The 16,721-nt window shown below is 28.8% G+C and overlaps 1 protein-coding gene across 1 annotated transcript in view; it reads right to left on the bottom strand.

The window, feature by feature from the left end:
- LOC105360865 (fibroblast growth factor 16) overlaps window positions 1–13,595 on the bottom strand; it is a 41,504-nt gene extending 27,909 nt beyond the window's left edge. The window contains exons 1-3 of the mRNA XM_011497864.1: window positions 13,295–13,595; window positions 5,953–6,056; window positions 5,238–5,282 (exon numbers count right to left, since the gene is read on the bottom strand). Of these exons, the coding sequence (XP_011496166.1) occupies window positions 5,238–5,282; window positions 5,953–6,056; window positions 13,295–13,529 (384 nt within the window). The 5' untranslated portion in view covers window positions 13,530–13,595. The remainder of the gene's footprint in view (window positions 1–5,237; window positions 5,283–5,952; window positions 6,057–13,294) is intronic.
- Between the last annotated feature and the right edge of the window lie 3,126 nt (window positions 13,596–16,721).

Here is a 16,721-nt window from a genome sequence, read left to right as displayed (position 1 = left end):
AAACATGCACTACCTGTAGCAGTAAAAGGTCGCGAATCCCCGGATCCTCTTGACGTTGTGCAGTTGGTGGTCGATATTTACACGGAGAAGTGTGAGGTCGTAAATCTCTGGACACTCCTTTGTGTAGTGCTTCGTGGTGGTTACCTGATTGCGGTCTCCTCCGTGCGAAAGTGTGCGTTGGCACTGAATCTTTGAGAAACTCTACCAAGTAAAAGGTAGTTATGGCACCTTGAACTGCTGTGCGATGGCATTAAGTGACGTGACTGGTGACTCTCCCAAGGAAACTTCCTTGTTCCTTGACGACCGCACTGGCATTGAAGTCTCTACTTGGAGCGCCTCTAGCTTCGACGTCTTCAATCTGAGAAAGTAGTCTATCTCATGGTGCCACCATTAAGAGGGAGCCCTGATTGAAGCGTCCTTGCTTTAACTAGCTAACCAATAGTATGACTACATTTGACAACAGTATATGCGATTGTGTACCGTTAGATTTTATTTTTTAGGTGTAACGACTATTTCCAAATGTCTAACGACCTGGGTTTTTCAGATGTCTAACGACTCGGGTTTTCCAGATGTTTAATGATTTGAAAAAGGTGGTTATAATTTCGAACAGTAATTCGCATAAAAAAACATTAGTACATTATATATTAATGAAATATTATTATTATAATTATTATTTTTTTATTATTATTAAATCTTCATTGTTTTTATAGTGATTATAATTACATTAATAATTATGAAGAATAAAACATCTGATCTAACAGTAAATTTTCAAACATTTAAAAATCAATGACTTAAAATTAATTGTGTATATGCAGTAATAAATTCCAATAAATTTTTTAATTGCATAACATAAATAATGAATTCTTCCTTATTGAATCAAAATAAATATCATGAAAATATAATATTATTTTATTCAATAGTTTTATATCCCCGCCAATTTATTGACCAGCTCCGGCTATTAATTATGACCAAGATTGAATTTCATTAGGAGTTAAATAAAAAATTCAATACTATGTAAAAAATTAAAAAGTATAGATTAAATATAAATATAAAATTAATTATAATTTACAACAAATAATTAAAGAAAAATCTATATAATGAGAAATGACTATTAAATAATTTCCTAATTAAAAAATATTCACCTTTGATTGCATTTATGATAATACTACTACAAGTTATAGATACGTTAAATAGAAGATAATAATATAGTGAATCTTAGAAGATATTGTCATTAACAAACTATTGGACTTATATACTAGATCATTGATTGAAATTTTTTTATATTCAATATCATGATATTACGTAAGAACATGTGTAATAGCGTAGCTTACGTGTGTGGAGTCGATCACAATTGTATTGATGGTACGTAAGGACGTGTGTAATAGCGTAGTTTACGTGTGTTGAGGTCGATCCTTGGGTATTGGAGGTGATTCCTATGTAAGTGGTGTTTGACTTATAGGACGATGATCCGATCTTGATGTCTGCTTGATTAAACTAGTAAGAGGACGAGAGAGTCAAGTGCAGCTCCTTAAATATTCTCGTACGAACTTGCTGCGCCGATAGCGCATTGGTGGCTGTTGCTATGCCGATATTTGTCGTGACGTCAACAGGGTATAGCCTTGTAGGGTTCATTTGTTATTACTTTTGGAAATTATAGTCGTTTATTCGAGTTTTTTGGTTAGAAGCATTCTTCGAGTTCGTTTGCCATTTGTTTATAAAATAAATGTTCGCGCGCTCATACCTCTCCCACTTTTATTTCACTTAAAACTGCTGCAATCCGTAACAATAATATTATACTATGTTCGGGATTGAAGCAATTTTCAAGACCGCCGATTGTCGGCATCGCCGGACTTTTTAGATCTCAGGTTTTTGTAAATACTTTGACGAGAATTTTCGTATACTTCTTATGTTTTGGTTTCAGATGGCCCACAATGTTTATATGGCTTCGAGTAATAACATCGCCTGGATTTCTCTAAAGTTATTACGCCTTTTTTTTTGTCGAATTTTCGAAAGTTATAGATTTTTCTTTCTGCACCTCATGTAAGATTCCAGCGCAGCAACAACGATGCCTTGTTGCCCGATAAGTAAGCTGCCGCGTAGATATATAAGGTAAGCACACAGCGAGCCTCACTCTCTTGCTGCGAACCACTTGCCGTGACCCTACCGCAATGAACCGTACTAACAGCGAATCCTCTACCAGAAGGAGCCATGGCACGGGTCTCGGTCTGCCCTCAGCAAGACCACCATGTAACGGTCGGTATGTTTCAGCAGAGCCGTCAGGAACCGATTAAACCTTCGGTTTTCGTGCACGTATCAACAGTCTTATAGTCTCATTGTGTATCATACGGTCAACAGTTATTACGTTATTCAGCTAGTGTTTTCGATCACGCACTAATCGCTCAGTTATATCACACAATGAAGCCATCAACGAGACACAAGCCTAATTACCAAGCATACCACATACATGCAAGCAGTCAAGGGTGCTGACTGCATTAAGAGAAACTTACATTGGCATCCAAAGAGACGCAAGTGTAATTGCCAAGCGTGCCACACACATACAAGCAGTCAAGGATGCTGATTGCATGACGAGAAATTACACTATCATAAACAAGCATAGTCTCCAGGTATGTCCATTCGTATATATATTCTCAAGGCTACATGTCCTACACAGGAGTGTGAGCACAGTACTACTAATTCCTGGCATTATTAGCAGAGGCCATTCGTTCGTATACACATTTCTTAAGGCTACACATCCTATATACTGCTAGTCCTTACAACACAGAAGCCACGACATCGTCACCATGAAGAAGCAACCTCATTATTGAGACAAGACAGAGTTTTACACTCTTCTATAAGAAGTGAACCATGCTTATAATAAATGTAATTGTTAATAAATTATATGTTACCAAAGTTTGCACATATTATACCTTTCTATAACCCTTCCACTTGACTTACACTTAAGCATCTACCAGAGCGGACGGTAAATTATTAAAGCTATCGAAACACTGGTAGTTCGAGCCAGAAAATGACATCACTTTCGAACATACTATTTCGAACATATATATTTTAGATAGTGACCAGAATTTTTCTGATGCCTTTTAATGGTTTTCACATATGTTTCAAGTACACCATCTTCATATTTAGATAATAAATTAATAAAATAGCTAGTACTACTATTTAGGTGCTACTTTAATATTTTGTTTATTCATGTAGATGCTTTTAGTTAAATAAAATATACTTATATTTAAAATATTAGTATTTAGTTCACAAAAATAATTTAAAAACAATACTTAACTTAAACTTAATAGATTGAAAAGATATCTCTAAAAATATATAGATTATATTTATATTAAACAAATTTTAAAAACTAGAAATACATGTTACATAGAATCTTCATTAATTATAACTCATAATTTTCTAATCAATATATAATACTATGTAATATATAATAATATATCTAAATAATACTCTTAATAATTCAAGCTAAGAATACTATTTTTAGATTTATAAAATTTCACTATAAATTGGTGGTGTTAAATTCTCTATTACATCTCTTCTATTGCTCAATGTTTTCTTGCAAGACTACATAATTAATACATTGATAAATTATATTTTCATTAAATGGTACATTATTACGCACGCAATAATACGTAGTACCTACATTATTAAGATATATTTATTACTTTAGGTATGATCGTATGCACGGCTGAAATCTTGAAAAATAATTGAAATGTATATGATTATATTACTCTTGGAAAGTTTTGAAATAGTAGCAGCTATAAATAATATTTTATTTATTGATAAACAAACTTAATTATGAACAAAATATTTTTGTTATAACTATAATATATAATTTTTATAATTGTATGCAAAAATAAATGAAAAAATTAAACAGACTGCTTAATCTAATAATTATATTATCCAAAGTTAGGCAAATTATTTAACAAAGATATACAAAGATAACATTATAAAAACTCTGACCAAAAAATAACCACTATTATTGTAAAAACGAAAACTCTATAAACATAAAGATGACAAGAATAATCTACGATAATTTTTAAATATTTACATTGAAATTTAACTTTTTAAAGTAATTCTAAATTATTAAAAGTAAAAACAAGATATTTTTAATATATTTGTGTAATTTATGAAATCATTACTTGATAAAAGTTTTTATAATTTGACTAAGATACTAAAAGATTTCATTCCGTAAAGAATTATAAGTATTTTAAAAATCTTAAATATAAATCTAATATAGAAGTTGTGCAAGCTGCGCCTCCTTTTTAAATAATTAATCTTATATACAAATTTTACTGACCAATTCTGTAATTTATTAATTTCATTGGAATATTGTTTATAGTAAAAATATATAACATTTTTAATATTTAAAATTGAAGCACAAACACATTATTAAAATTTAAAATACATATATTGTCTGGGATCAGACTAAAAACCTCCTTATGATGGTGGGTGGAGACTTGCTCAATTATTCAATACTGCCTTTAATGTTAATAATCTTTCCTTTTATTAAATATAATAAATAATGAATAGTTAATAACTATGAATATTGCAATGAGTATGTGATAGAATGAATATATTGGTGTTTCTTCAGTAATGGTGGTGGCGATAAGCCTGTACGTGTATTCTTGATAGCCTGAAGTGTGATTCCCCTTCTTCCTTTGGGTTGAGTAGTGTAGCGGGGAAGTCGTGGTGGTAGGGGCAGCAAGTTAGTGTCGTCTTGGCAGCCGCCGAGGGGTGAGCTGTAGTGTAGTGTGAGCCGAAGTGGTGGGAGAACGTCCGTGTGACGTCACAGCTTTTGTCCGTGAGCTCAAAGGTTATGGTGATATTGGTGCACGTTCGTGTGCTCGATGCGAGCGTAACCCGCGGTGTGAGGTAATATGCAAGAACGAGCGTCGGCGTTGCTTGCACATGGTGGCGGGAACTGCGTGCTGATAGTAAGAACGAGCGTCGGCGTTGCTTACACCTGGTGGCGGGAACTGCGTGATGGGTGCTTGTTACTAGAAGAAGGAATCGCGGCGCGTGCAGCTTTTTAAATATTCTCGGACGAACTCGAGGCGCCGATAGCGCATCGGTGGCTGTTACTATGCCGCTATTTTTCGTGACGTCAATAGCGCATAGCATTGCCGGGTTCATTTGTTAGTATTTCTCGGAATTATAGTCATACATTCGAGTTTTTCGGCTAGAAGCATTCGTTGAGTCCGTTGGCCACTGTTTACCAAACAATGTTTCGCGCGCTCATATCTCTCCCACTTTGTATTCCGCTTAAAAATGCTGTAGTCCGTAACATATATGAATAACCACGATATAAAAGTATTTTAATTTAAGTGTTTTATTATATATTTTTAATATGTTTTTTGGCAAACTATATTGAATCACTTTCATGTTTAAACGTTTAAAAGTTGTTAACAATATATTACAAGATAAAGTTCTGTATTCAGATTAATAATAAATTATGTTAATTTTATATTAAATTTTTTTTTAATTTGTCAGCCAAATTATACTTGCTTTTATTACTTTAAATATTTAATCTATCTTACATATTTATTAAAAGATTTCATAAAATATTATAATTCATATTTTTAAATAGTAATTTTATAGATTTTTTTTTATTAAAATTTTTATTATTTTTGAAAAATGATTATTACCTATTTTGCTTTTAGTTTACTTAAAATATTAAATTATCACCAACTGATAAATGTATTTCAAATGAAGTATATTATACGTTATTATTAGAATACACTCTATAGTTATAATTACCATATGAAATACGCTTCATAGAAATATTCAATTTAAGTTCATTCTTGTATGAATCAATAAATTTATTAATTATTTTATCAAATAATTTGAAGTAGAAAAAAATTTTATAAATAAAAAATATTAAATATCAATTTTAATAGGTGACCATTTATTTTAAAAACTGTTATTACTTACTGAACCATACAAAAGTCCAGATGAATTCATACATAAGTAGAAACACGTTATTATAGCTTGAATTTTAAGTTGACCACGTAACACTGATATTCGTTGAAAAATGGCTATAGAAGATATATAATATTATTATATAAATATATAGGAAAAATTGATTAATTAAATAGTTAATTACTTAAATAGTGCTTACTACTATGCTATGTGTTATGCTACTTAAAATAGAATATAAAATACAAGAAGTCAAATAAATTATTTAATTTTGTTTAGAATTAGACTATGGCCACCAGTTTCCTAGTGGGAGAAAAGTGTAGGTAAGTGGAAGGGGCGCTTCAATTCAGTATTTAACACATTTGCTTTTCGTGCTCGGTATTTCGTTTATTTTACAACTAAAATATAATGATTCTACGTTGATGAAGAGAATCATTGAGATCGTGCCGTTTCTTGCTTGTTGCCACGTGGTGTCAGCATGCACTATATGTAGAGATAGGAGGTCGTAAATCTTCGGATCCTCTTGACGCAGTACCTCTTGCCGATGTGAGTACCATTTTGCCAATGGATAACTGCCCGCTATGCAGAGGTTCTGGAGTTGGGGTACGGTTTCGGTTAGCTGTTGCAGCGTGTCTGCATCTCCAAAGATGTCATAGGAATATCTGCCATAAGTGATAGATAGTACTGCCAAAAGGTTCTCTCTCCCTCGTCTTCTACCAGTTGCAGCAATGTTTTGACTGCTATAGATGGGGCGGCTGTCGTGCCATATGTAACTCTGGTCAGATGATATGGTACTTCCTTGTTTTGTTCGTCGATCCAAAGGATTCTCTGTAGATTCCAGTCGTCCTTGTGAATTCGTATTTGCCTATAAATTTTTTTGTACAAATTAACAAGTCTGAAATTTCTGAGTTCAAATTGACTCCAGTGTACATAAGATCATAGATCGAGTGTCCTGATCTCGAAGCGCTGGAGCCGTTGAACACCACTCTTAGCCTAGTGGTAGTGCTACCTGGTTTGGTTGAAGTCGTGATTTGTTCTTCATGCTGTAGTGTATTATGCCGTTTGTGACTTAACATAAGTGTCGGTTACTTACGAAACTCTTTCATTCCGCTATCGACATTTCTTTGAACGTTGGGCATACGGTAAACAAATGTTCTTGGTGGCAGTAGTCTTGTCATCCTTTTGGCTTTCTTGTGGGCTCTATTATTCAGTCTTTACTGACGACTGTTAAGCCTTCACTGACCTCTTTTATTGCCCTCACTCGAGGCATTAGGAATATTTTGAGTTGCTCAAACTCTCTTGTGTATTGGGTGAGACTTTGTGTGACTTGGTGGACGTTTAAGCAGTCCCATTTGTCAACTTTGATGTTTAATAGGCACAACTTTTTTAGCATGTCATTTCCATCACTAATTACATATTCTACCAACCCTGTTTCATCTTTCAATGTTGATGAGTTGAAGAGGAGTTAGTTGGGGCGAGATTGGATTGATGGTCGGCAGTTTTCATATCGCTCTGTTAGATTCTTCCATACCAATGCAAGAAAGTCATTTTATAGTGAAAACCCCGAGATGACCTTGGCTGCCGAGCCTTCTAGTGATGCACGGAGGTATTACAGTTTTTGTCTCACTGAGCCTATGGCTTTTCAGGGTTGAGTGAAATAGATCTCAAAACATAGGTCATGCTAAATAATCATCTCAAAATTTGGGAATTGGAATGTCTGGATTCTTCCCTTGATTGCCCGATCGTTGGTGATGCATCTTCCGACTTTGTGGTTGATCTTGTTGACTCATTTAATCCATGATGTAGTTTGTTGATGAGTGATTGCACAATTGACTACTGGTCAAATTCTTCCTCTTGCGCGTTCTTCATGAAGTATTCATGGATTTTCAACGCTGCCGGCCATGTTAAGTCAAGATAGCTGTGCTCTTTGTTAAAGGCCTTGCGTAAATCTTCAACCTGTTCTTTCACGCCTAATACTTCTTCAATGAATGTGTCCAAGTGAGATATAAGGAGCTCTTTAGATAGCTTCATTATTGCTGTAATACGATTCCATTGACTTTGAACTTTCAAAAGCTCAGCGGGTAATCGCTCTGTAGCGACGCTGCGGGTTATGCGTTCTTCCCTTTCTTATGTGAATGATATGAATATGATCAGATAGTGTAGCGGCACGTCTGATTGTCGTGTGAATACTGAAGGAATATAATTATAGAATTTCATTAATTGCTAAACTAAGCATAAACTATCAATTCTTAATGCTTTGAAGTTAATGTTTAAAAATATTTTAAATTGTAAAAGTTAACAATAATTAATTTGTTATTGTAACATAAAAATAAATTACATTTTTAATGATAGTATTTTATCTGAAAAATTATATAACAATTGTTAGATTTATTTATTATTTAAATACTATATCATTACCAAATATATTTTGTTTTACATATAACCCGTATATTCATAATTTGAATTGCCTTAGAGTTTGAGTTGTTAGATAGATACAATTTTACTTATTTTAATTTTATTATCATTGGTAAATCTTTTCATAAGTTGTCGTTATTTATAACTTATAACTAAGCTTAATTTTACTTTTTTCAAATATATGTTCATAATAGATAATTATTTAAAAATCGAGTAAACGAATTGATTAAAACTAATAAATTAATAGTAGTATAAATTACTCCATGTTGAACGAGAGATAATTATAAATCATAGGAATATGAAAAGTTGTAGAATAATATTTAATGATATTAAACCAAATTTGAATAAATAAAATGAAGACCGAATTAAGATTTGATATACATTATGATTCAAAATGTTTAAATTGATATGATAAATATAAGATATTTTAAAAAAAATTTTATAACTGTGTTAATTTACTTATTTATTACATCTCTATATATCCATAATTACCAGTCATTTTTTGTACCGTCAGTAAAAAAAAAATTTAATGATAATGAATCTCTTAGTATACAAACAACAATCAAATTAATTTTTAACTATAACATTGTAAGAGACAAGTTTTCTATCATTTAAAAATAAAAATAATACTTTAACTGATCTTATATATAGATAATCCACTCCATATAGTCAATTAATTTATTAAGAAATTATCAAACTCCTCCCCGGACGAGCCCCCACACGCACAGCGGCGGCTTATCACGCACATTGGCAGCTCGTTACGCACAGCGGCGGCTTATCACGCACAGCGGCGTGAAAATTTCATTTAAATTTTGCGACAGTTTATATTATATATATATATATATATATATATATATATATACCTATGCAATAACATATACATTTATAACAATTTATATAACAAATGTAAGATATTTTAAAATTAAATTATTTATATAATAGTGTAAGTCTTCTTTATTATTATTTCACTGTATATATACAATTAATTAACATTTCTTTAAATCATCAGTATATATATATATTTTTTAAGTAATAAATTTAAGTTTTTTATATTAATCTAATATGCTTTTTTAAATGATTAAGTATATAATTCTCCAATTAATTAATTCTAACAGGTCTCTATTTTAAGTAAAGACGACGTCACTATTCGCATTTTTTAATTCTATTTTTATCGAATATTTCTTGTACTTTAAATATGTATAGTCTCTTTTAATAAAAAATATTTTATTTTTCCTTCTAAAATAATAATTTAATAATCTTAATGTAAATATTATCCAATATTTCATACACAATAATTAAAAAGTAACAAAACATAAATAAATTTTACTGTAACTAAAAAACTGTTTTTCCTATTACTTCATGCCAATTACATAAAATCGATCATAACTCTTTATTTTTGTTAAAGCTGTACGAACACAATATATCCACGAGACATTATTATATTTGTAAGCATTAATTCTAATGTTCGAGAATGTAAGAAGACTTATCCGGCTTGAAGGACCAAAATGTCTGAGAGCAGACTAAAAGCTTCCCTGAGATGATGTGTGGGAGGCTTGCTGGCAAGTGGAATGGACAATGCAATAATTCAACACTGCCTTTGTATAAGTTGGTTTTCCCTTTATTGAATATAATGATATAATAAATAATCAGTGGTCTATTGAGGTGAGATTGAATGTATAATATAACGAACAGATGAGAGTTTCTTCTAGTAATGTGAGTGATGATAAATTTGTAAGTGTATTCTTGATATGGCGCGTGATTCTCCTACTCGTGTTATGACTCGTAGTGGTAGTGGAAGATGCACTGATGAGGGGTAATTATGACGCCGTGAAGAGTGTCGCGCTGTAAGGGGACAACGTTGGTGCCGCCGTTGCCGCTACCGATAAGCTGAAGAGACCTGAGTGGGGCGCTTGTGTGACGTCACTGATGAAGGGCAATGGTGCCGTTGTCTAGATATTGCTGCTTACTTAGTTCACGGAGCCGTGTGTTAGTGATTCGTCAGAACGTGTGTAATAGCATGATTTACGTGTAGTGAGGTCGATCCGTGTGGTGATAGTAAGCCGAATGTGCCTAGCATACGTGTTAGTTGGAGTCAATCTGTTCGAATTGGAGGTGATCTCTGTGTAAGTGGTGTTGGCTTGTAGGACGGCGATCTGATCTTGATGACTGCTTGATTAAACTAGTAAGAGTCGAAGAATTAAAAGTCGAAAAAAGCGAACTCTCGACTATTCGAGATATAAACATTCAAACGCGCCTCGGATTAACTAAATCTAAACAATTCAGCAAAACCTCGAATATCTAAAGAAAATACAATTCATAAACACATCTGGCGGGAACAAAAGTCCAAGTATCGACGACAAGTCATAAAACATCTGGCGTACACAAGTCATAAAATTAGTCTGTAAAACACAAGCCAGATGATACACTCAAAAACAATGCTACACCTTACCTTCACAACACTGACCGATCGCAACGCGCATGATTACAAGAAATGCATGCGACAATGCCAGGATTGAGAGGGAAAAGCGCGGCATCAAGACCCCCCATCATGGAAGGGAGTTGAGCAAGACCCGCTCTCATTAGAGCCTCCATCTTGGAAAGACTCACTGGTGGGAGACCCCACCACTCAAAAGGTGCTTTGATAAGAAATTCCATAAAATAAAGAAGACTTCTGATTGGACACACTAATAAGACTAAATCTCATTGGCGACGCCATGATCGACAAGACAGCTCTGATTGGCGACACGAAAAGAGAGGGAAATCTCACCGACCACCGCGTGGTCGAGAGAAGGCTTTAAAAAGACAACGCCGGCAAGGCACAATCACTTATCTTATCTTATCTAACAGAAAAAGAACAAATCAATTAAACGCAAAAGTCCAAGATTAATCTATTCAACACAAGTACTAGATAATCAAATCATACACTCGCAGTAGTGCAATACAATTAAAAAAGGGAATCGAGAACTACGAATATCAGTTCGCACAGTATACACAATCAAACTGCAGGAAGCCACACGAGGCAACTCAAAGAACAAGACAAAACATAGCTATACACAACGTGCAGACTCATGAGGTAACGTTCCATTCCAAATTAATACATAACTATATCAAGCCATATGCGCCAATCTGCAGATACGTAAAGCTATCTGCAAAACATTAAGCAATTCAAGCAACACCACCTGCTCATATACAAGGAAGCGCGGGGGTTTACGACCTCGCTCTTCTGTGTATATTATTCCATCTACACGTGTGTTACATATAGAGAACCAGCAAGGCATCAACTTCTTCCTGTGTATGCGACTTACGTGATAGCTCAGTGGCAATAAAACATACAAATCAAGAAAAGTAAAAAAATCAATTATAAAAATAAATCTCATTATAATTCAACTAATGTAATTATATAAATAAAATAAAACTAAATAACAAAACTACTCTTTATTGAATACATGTACTATCTTGTTCACTAGCCTGCAATCCTCCTTTCAACATCGGGAACTCACACCTAATCTTAGTTACTTGGCCCTCCTCGCCCGGTGCTCCATTTTTAGACACTATTATACCTGAATATTTATTTTAAGTTCTACATTTTAAATTTGAATAAAATTAATTAAGATGAATTGTATTTCTTTATTATATTTATTTATATTATAAATTATATTTATTATAATTTGATTATATTTATTTTTATATGTTAAGCAAAAATACTTAAAATAATGATTAATTATATATATATAAATAATTAATGAATGATGATAATATTGAAGAAAAGTTTGAATATTGTGTTTAGTAATCCTATACATATAACTTGATAAAATCGTTTTACTGTGATATCTTGTTAATCATATATTGACAATAAAATTAACATAACTCAAATTAGATTTAAAGAAATTTTAATATTAAATAACTTTCTCATTTACCCACATAATATAATAAATTACATATTACATATTAATAATTATATATTAATAAATATTATTCAATTAATTAAATTTGAGATTAAATTAAAATAATTGTTGTTTATCTTTATTAATTCACTATCTTATAATACATACAAAATTAATTTTTTGTTATTGTGACTACGGTTTTTCTTTATAATTAACAAAATTTTACGCCAATCTACATTTTGGTTTAATTCGTTTATAATAATACTATCAATGCCATTAGATTTATAAAAATAAATAATTTAATTTAGTCTAATTAAGCGTACTGCAATACCAATATTGTTATACTAGTAAAATTCGAGAAATTGATATATTCCTAATAAAAATATAAAAATAGTATGAAAATAATTTATCAAATTATCTTATAATATTATAAATTGATATTATCTTTTAAATGTATCATTTCGTGTAAGCAATCGAAAAACTGTAACTTCAGTAATTAATAAATCTAGATATTACAAGTTTAAATTTTTGTTAGTATTTTTATTAAATAAATAATCATTATTAATTTAAATTATTATATAAATTGAAATTAATTAAATAAAATAACAATGTATTTCGTATTAGTTAAATTAGAAACATAAAATATGTAAAATATTTCCAAAATATATTCTATAAAATGAAAAGTATGAGTATTGAAAAATAATATAGATCTCATATTATATTATATTTAATTAACATATTTTGGATAAAGTAACAATATAAAAAATATTTAAAACATTTTTCAAAAATAAATTAATATTAAAACTATTATTATCGTTTTTCATTAATTTTATTTAAATTTTATCTATAAAATAAATTGCTAAATAATTTATTTCAATTTGTATACTAGCAGAAAGGATCGTGATAAAATTGAATTATAATATATTTTTGCAATTTGAAGACATTTAAAGCAGTTCCCTTATATTGAAATTATAATATAAAATCACTTATGTTGATAAAATAATATCAGTATTATGTTTTAAATAAATTATAAACTAACTATAAGAAAAACAACTCACTATAATTCGAGATGTCATTATTAGAACCATTTACTGTACCATCGGGTAATATTTGTAAAAATCTGTTTTTTATATATATTTGTATTTTTCTAGATACACCAGTTATGTGGGATAAATTAGCAGCTCGTTCTGCTCGAACTCCTAAATCTTCTATGGTTACAGTTATGTTAGCAGTTGCTACAGCTATTATTGTATTAACTATGATCCCGTATAGGAAACTTGAAATTAGTTTCATAGCTCATAAAATTTCAATGCCATAAATTTTTATATACTTCTGGTTATATTTTTACAAATTATTTTTGTCTGAAATCTAAAAAAGTGAATTTAAGACATATTACTCATAAATATTGTAAATTTATTAATTGTCTAAATAGTCATAATATGGGAAATGTTATAAAGTAATGGAAATATAAAGAAGAAAAACTATAAGCATTTAACAATTTAAAAAATATTTATTATACCTTCAAAATCATATATATTTAAAATTTAAGCCTTATCAAATGTTAACTCCATAATATTTTATATTAGTTTTTTTGGAAGGATTACAGTAATAATTGTATGAAACACGATAAAAACGAAAAATATAATTACATTTAAAATCTATCAAATTTTGATTAATTGAAAAAAAGTAATTAATATTTGACTTGTATTCAAAATAAATATTATTACTTTTATTAATATTAAAATCTTAAATTATTAATTTAATATTAAAATAAAATTAATATTAAAATAAAACAGTTTACCGAATTTCACATGTTTATAATTCTTTATATTTAAATAAATTGTTTACGTAATATTCAAAGATTATATTTGTTTCTAGGAACTTGATTTTATGTGATAAATTAGATGGAAATTATTAAATTACTTCAAGTTTAAAAATCTAATTAAACTCACAATAATATATTATATTTTCATTTTTACTTACTATTTTTTCGGTTTTATTACTAATATATATTTCAGTTTTCTTTTATATTATATTTTCTCAATGAAATAATTACAATTCTTGTATTTGATATTATTTTAGAAATTCGTTATTAATAAATAAATGTCCACAGATATATATTACAACTTGAATGGTATATATATTGTATGAATATTCGTACGCGCGAGCTTATATGTAAGGCTTCGAGCATGTGTACATACGTGAAAATGTGTGATCAAGGATAATATAGAATTATTATATTTAAATATATATTATTAAATTTAAAACAAAAAATTTAATTTATATTTAACATTGTATAGACATTATTAAAAAGTAAAAAGCACGTGTATCTTTTTTTAATAAAAGAACTATTAGACTTAAGTAAAATTTAAAAATTTAACATTTGATGATACTGACTTCAAGTATGAACAGAGACTGAATTTGTCATGGAGTATTCTCTTCTTTATATATATTCATCTGCTTAATTCTCATTCTTTTATCACTATAATACATTCGCAGGTATTTGATCACATACGATATAATAAACTGTATTTAATAGTTTTAAAATACTAATAATAATAAATCAGAAACATATATATTCACTGTATAATATTAATATAAATATATTTGAATTAAATTAATGAGTATTCTATTCTATATTATTTCAAATAAAATGCTTACTTATATGTGATTGGGTACATAAATATATCTCATATATTTAGTTATAAAATTAAACTATTTATAGATATCTTTTACTATATATATAATCATTCTATTGTATATATAAAATATAAAACCGTACAAATATAACCATATAATCATCAAATTATTAATGTTTATAGTTATTAACAATTTTAAATAAATGAGTAAATGATCTTTTGAAAAACAATAGCAATTCTTAATCCAATATGTTTGACAATAAATATAAATGTTCTTTTGCATTATTAGGCTACATTATTATTTTTATATTAATTTTTGCTATTGCAAGTACTTTTCAAAATCTTATGTTAATACATGATAATTATTGTATTTCATATATAATTTAAAACAATAAGCCACACAATGCATTCAACAAATAAATTTTTTCTTCTATAGAATGAATCCATAAACCAATCAGAAAATACGCGATGATTACAAAAACTAAATCATTCTCGGTTATTCATAATTTATTTTGTCTTATTTAAAATCTCTCCCGTTTTATTGTAAATACATTAAATCACGATATAAATGTATTTATACATTTGCATACGAATATACATCAAATTATTCTTAACAGATTAAATTAAATCAAAAAACATTTTTACATTTACATTTAGAACTTGAATTTGAGGTTATTTTACGTATCATAAAAAATTATTTATTTTTAATAAATCTTGAAAAATCAAAGAATTATTGAATAATCCTAGTCTTGACTTAGTTCTACGAAAGATCTTAACAGATAAAGAATAAAAAAAATTGTATTTCATAATTTAACACTTATATGTATGAACAAAATATTTAACAACTAATTTTAATCTATTTTCGATGTATACATTTAAAATTTTTAAGAAAGGTATGAAATATAATATTTTTATAAAATAAATTTTGTATATCAATATTTAATCTTTAAATAATATTCTTCACGTCTTGTATATCATAATACATATGATAATAATTTAAATAACATTGATTACGGACAATCTTTTAATGTTTTATTCGATTAATGTTTATAATATATTTTAATTAATATGTTTAAAAAGTTAAAATATTATTGAATTTCAATATTTAAAATTTTTTTATCTTGTTTTTATATTGATAAAAAATTATATTTAATTACTTGTACATGATACTTTTTTATTTTAATGATAACATTACTTAAAATAAAATAGTTATAATTAAATAAACTTTTAGAATTAAAGAAAAATAAACAGATAGAAATTATAAATTGCAAAATTAAATTAAAAGTAAATTCTAAAATATTATTTTAGAAGTCAAGTTTACGTGTAGTTTCGGTCCTTACATTTTTCATGTTTTTGCTATGTGAGTTTGATAATTAAATAATTTAAAACTTTTAAATGACAACACGACTAATTTAGTAATATTAATTAAAAAACAATATATTTCAATTTTATATTTATATTTTTTACTTTTTATAATTTTTTTACTGGTTTAATATTATTAGTATACGATACTGGAAACAATATATATTCATATAATTTACTTATTAGAACTTCTAATGTTTCTAAATATTCAAAAATTTTCTTACTATATTATTTATAAATTAAAAATGCAATAATAGAATCTATTCAGTATAAAATACAAGTGGTTTATTTTTCGTCATTCTTAAATATTCCAATTTTAAGAGTAAAGTATAAAATAATTTGATTAATAAATGAACGTCCGTAAAAACCAATATTTTATGGACAACATTATAGTATAACAAAATAACTATATCCAAATAAATAACTCTTTTAATAATTTATTATATATACAATTCCAATTTTTGTTGAAGACGGTAAGAAATTT

The sequence above is a fragment of the Ceratosolen solmsi genome, unplaced genomic scaffold (genome assembly GCF_000503995.2).
Source record: "Ceratosolen solmsi marchali unplaced genomic scaffold, CerSol_1.0 scaffold47, whole genome shotgun sequence".
Taxonomy (NCBI): Eukaryota; Metazoa; Arthropoda; class Insecta; order Hymenoptera; family Agaonidae; genus Ceratosolen; species Ceratosolen solmsi.
The sequence above is the reverse complement of the archived record's forward strand: the minus strand, read 5'-3'. Positions and strand labels throughout refer to the sequence as shown.